This window comes from Puntigrus tetrazona, chromosome 17 (genome assembly GCF_018831695.1).
Source record: "Puntigrus tetrazona isolate hp1 chromosome 17, ASM1883169v1, whole genome shotgun sequence".
Lineage (NCBI taxonomy): Eukaryota > Metazoa > Chordata > Actinopteri > Cypriniformes > Cyprinidae > Puntigrus > Puntigrus tetrazona.
Genome location: NC_056715.1, coordinates 192,838 through 195,939, shown reverse-complemented (window position 1 = coordinate 195,939; position 3,102 = coordinate 192,838). Strand labels below are relative to the sequence as shown.

Here is a 3,102-nt window from a genome sequence, read left to right as displayed (position 1 = left end):
GCCATTCATTTAATACAAGTTTATCAACCAATATGCAGTGATTTTATATTTAAAAAAAAAAAATGTGAAAAGGGGTTTAAGATGGCAACTTCTGAATAAAAGGTAATTCACTGTAAGCAACGTAGTACATCAATTAAAGTCCTTATATGGGGGGGTGGGTTATATGAACGGAGACATCAACTTAAAATCAAAAATTAAACTTACCATTTAATTTTTTCTGAGACTCCTCCAGAAGCTTTTGAGTAGCAGAGCACATTCGCCCGGGCAGGTAAAAGATTGGGGGCTTAGTCTTCGTGCGAATGAACTTGATGAGCTTTGAATTGTGTGCATTCCACTCTTCTTGCTGAAACACACACAACCATAACGCATGGAAAAATCAGACCAAAAACAGTCCATCCAAATAAAACTACTGCAGGCATACAATAAAAGACCCTGCAGCTGAGAGACATACCAGTTGTGCGAGCTCCACTTTGTGCTCCAGAAGCCGCAGCTCTGTTTGTTTGGCACGTCTTTCTTCAAAGAGCTCTCTCCTTTCACTCTCAACTTTTTTACGCTCCTGTTCTGCCTGCACTTCCAATTTCTGCTCAATTTCTTGCCGTCTTTTTAACTGAAGGGGGAGAAAAAAAGTTTTAAAATTAAAGCAGCACTTTGTTTCAGATGTGGTTTGACTACTTGTGCATTTCGCTGACTCCATCTCAACTTGCACTGAATACAAATAACATAAGTTGGGAATAATTCAGCTTTGAGGACAAGATGAGAATATTCTTTATTTTAGACAAATACGGTATAAATCAAAGACAATACCCCACAAAAGAATCAAAACAGGACACTAGGAATCTTTGTAATATACCCACCCGTTCTGTGGACACAGTGGACTCCTGCTTAAACTTTTGCAATGTTCCCATCAATAGGCCAAACATGCGCCTGTTTCTGAATGAGCAAATAAAGCAGTTAAATTATGGGTTTAATTTGTCATTGAAGAAAATGTGGTGAAAAACAAGGAAGTAAAACTTCACACAAAGTTTAAAACAAAAGCTGTACCTCTGCTTTCCTCTCTCATCCATTGTCTGATCTTGAATAAGATCTCGGCGCGTACGTTCTTTGGAGGTAGCAACCACAGATGACTGCAACGCTGGCTGTATATTTAAAGAGTAAGAATGTGTTACACAGAAACAGACAAATCCATGCAAGTGGAAAACATTTAGTCTGCATACTTTCTGGACATCGTCATCATCCTCAGCGTCGCTGTCATGGCGTGAATCTCTCCTGGCTCGCTGATCCCCTGCCAGCCTAGTTTGCAACGAACAGATTGTAAATACAAATGAACTCGTTTCAAAACATCCAAAAATAATAAAAAGGTAATTGCTAAGCGCCGCATTACCTCAAGAGTGCCCCTTCGATGTCTCTCTGTTTGGCTGGGGGTCCTCCACCGCTATCTGAGAGTCCACGCCTGATAAGGGTTGACACATTAAAAACAAATCCAAAAATTGCTATTTGTCAACATAAGAACGGATTGTTACCTGAGCAAATTGATTCCACGCCCCCTACCTCCACCTGGGCCTGGGATGGTGAGTCTCCTATTCTGACCCGGTCTAGAAAAGGCAAAAGGTGGAAAATGAAGGTTTAATAGTTATACCTTTATATAAAAAGAACAGACCCAACTATAACAGTACAACTTCTTGCTAAGCTACATAAGCTTCTCAGTCACATAGTCTATACAGTCACAGACAACACAATAGATAATTCGGCAATTGCAAATCTAGTTTATTGATGGGTTATGCTTTTGTTGAAGCTGTAAGCCTGAATCAATTCAATTGTTCAAAACTGAGATTTTTGCCCAATCAAATTATCTATAGAATGGCACCGACCCACCCCCTTAACAGCTGACACGTAGCAAACCATGTCAATTTCTGTGACTTACAACCTATTGTTTATTAAAAAAAAAAAAAAAGGAAAGCCTTCTCAGTCCTGGCCAAGCAACAAAAACATGCACATCTAAAAGAACATGCGTTACTTCCCTAAGACAAACAGTTACGATACTGTTTTGTGCCACTACTAGCCAAAGCGAAGCTCCTGAAGCAAATCCACTAACACTCCTCACTTCCCATTCAAACAAAGCAGGAAGTCCCTGCAGGACTCATGCATCGCCTTTGCAAGTACTTAAACTCTAAAGTTCAATCTTCGAAGGGAACCTCGTTTTTAAATTCGATTAACACGATACCGAGACTAGATTTAAAACCAGCCTTCATTATTGAGAATAAAGAGAGAAATGAGCTTTACGAGGCGTGTCATTGTGCTTTCAAACACAACTGCAGACTTGCTGATAAAATATTGAAAATATTTATTGAGGCCTGTACGATATACATAGCGTGGGGGAAAAAAAAAACACCGCACAAATATAAATAGACTAATTACTCTAATATATTGCTCAACCCCTGAAATTAAACACATGTGACTCTTTAGCTTGCGAGCTAGCCGCAGTCTAAGCTTGCTAACAGGCCCTGGTTTATTTACCACCAAGCAAATGTTACCGAATAAAACCATTCATTGAGAAATACCTTAACTCGCTCGGATCTCTGCCGGTTAGTTTTCTAATATTTTCGTCCACGCTTTTTAAGCTTTCCTTGGCTTTTTCCAGCTGGTCTTGCAAACTTCGCACGGCGACCGCCATCTTACTCTTCGTCTTCCTGCAGCGCGTGGAGCGTCGTGCGCGCGCTCGGCTGAATGAAGGCGCAGGGCGCTGATCACGTGGGCGGTCGGTTACAGGTGGCGCGCAAGAACGCCTCTGTGATTGTCAGGATCGCCGTTAAACGACAAATTAATTCATTTCAGTCTCTTGGATGCAATGTTTTTGTGTCCCAAAGATAACTTTTTACCCCTCATTACAACATTAGTTATACCAACGGTTTATCTTCTTTTTCTTCATCACTATCTTTTAAGCTATTTAATTTATATCGTTATACTTTACTGTATCTTCTATACTTTCTACGTAGTTTGTATGTTAGTTCCCTTTCTACCATCATTCTCCTGAGGTATAAACAAAGACTTTCATAGTACATATGCGTTATAATAGGGCAATAAACTTCTCGTTTCTTCAGTCAT

General features: G+C 40.0%; 1 protein-coding gene across 1 annotated transcript in view; it reads right to left on the bottom strand.

Annotated features, from left to right (window-relative positions):
- LOC122362217 (pinin-like) overlaps positions 1 to 2,716 on the bottom strand; it is a 4,171-nt gene extending 1,455 nt beyond the window's left edge. The window contains exons 1-8 of the mRNA XM_043263561.1: positions 2,559 to 2,716; positions 1,521 to 1,592; positions 1,382 to 1,450; positions 1,215 to 1,290; positions 1,042 to 1,136; positions 855 to 930; positions 452 to 607; positions 207 to 343 (exon numbers count right to left, since the gene is read on the bottom strand). Of these exons, the coding sequence (XP_043119496.1) occupies positions 207 to 343; positions 452 to 607; positions 855 to 930; positions 1,042 to 1,136; positions 1,215 to 1,290; positions 1,382 to 1,450; positions 1,521 to 1,592; positions 2,559 to 2,671 (794 nt within the window). The 5' untranslated portion in view covers positions 2,672 to 2,716. The remainder of the gene's footprint in view (positions 1 to 206; positions 344 to 451; positions 608 to 854; positions 931 to 1,041; positions 1,137 to 1,214; positions 1,291 to 1,381; positions 1,451 to 1,520; positions 1,593 to 2,558) is intronic.
- Between the last annotated feature and the right edge of the window lie 386 nt (positions 2,717 to 3,102).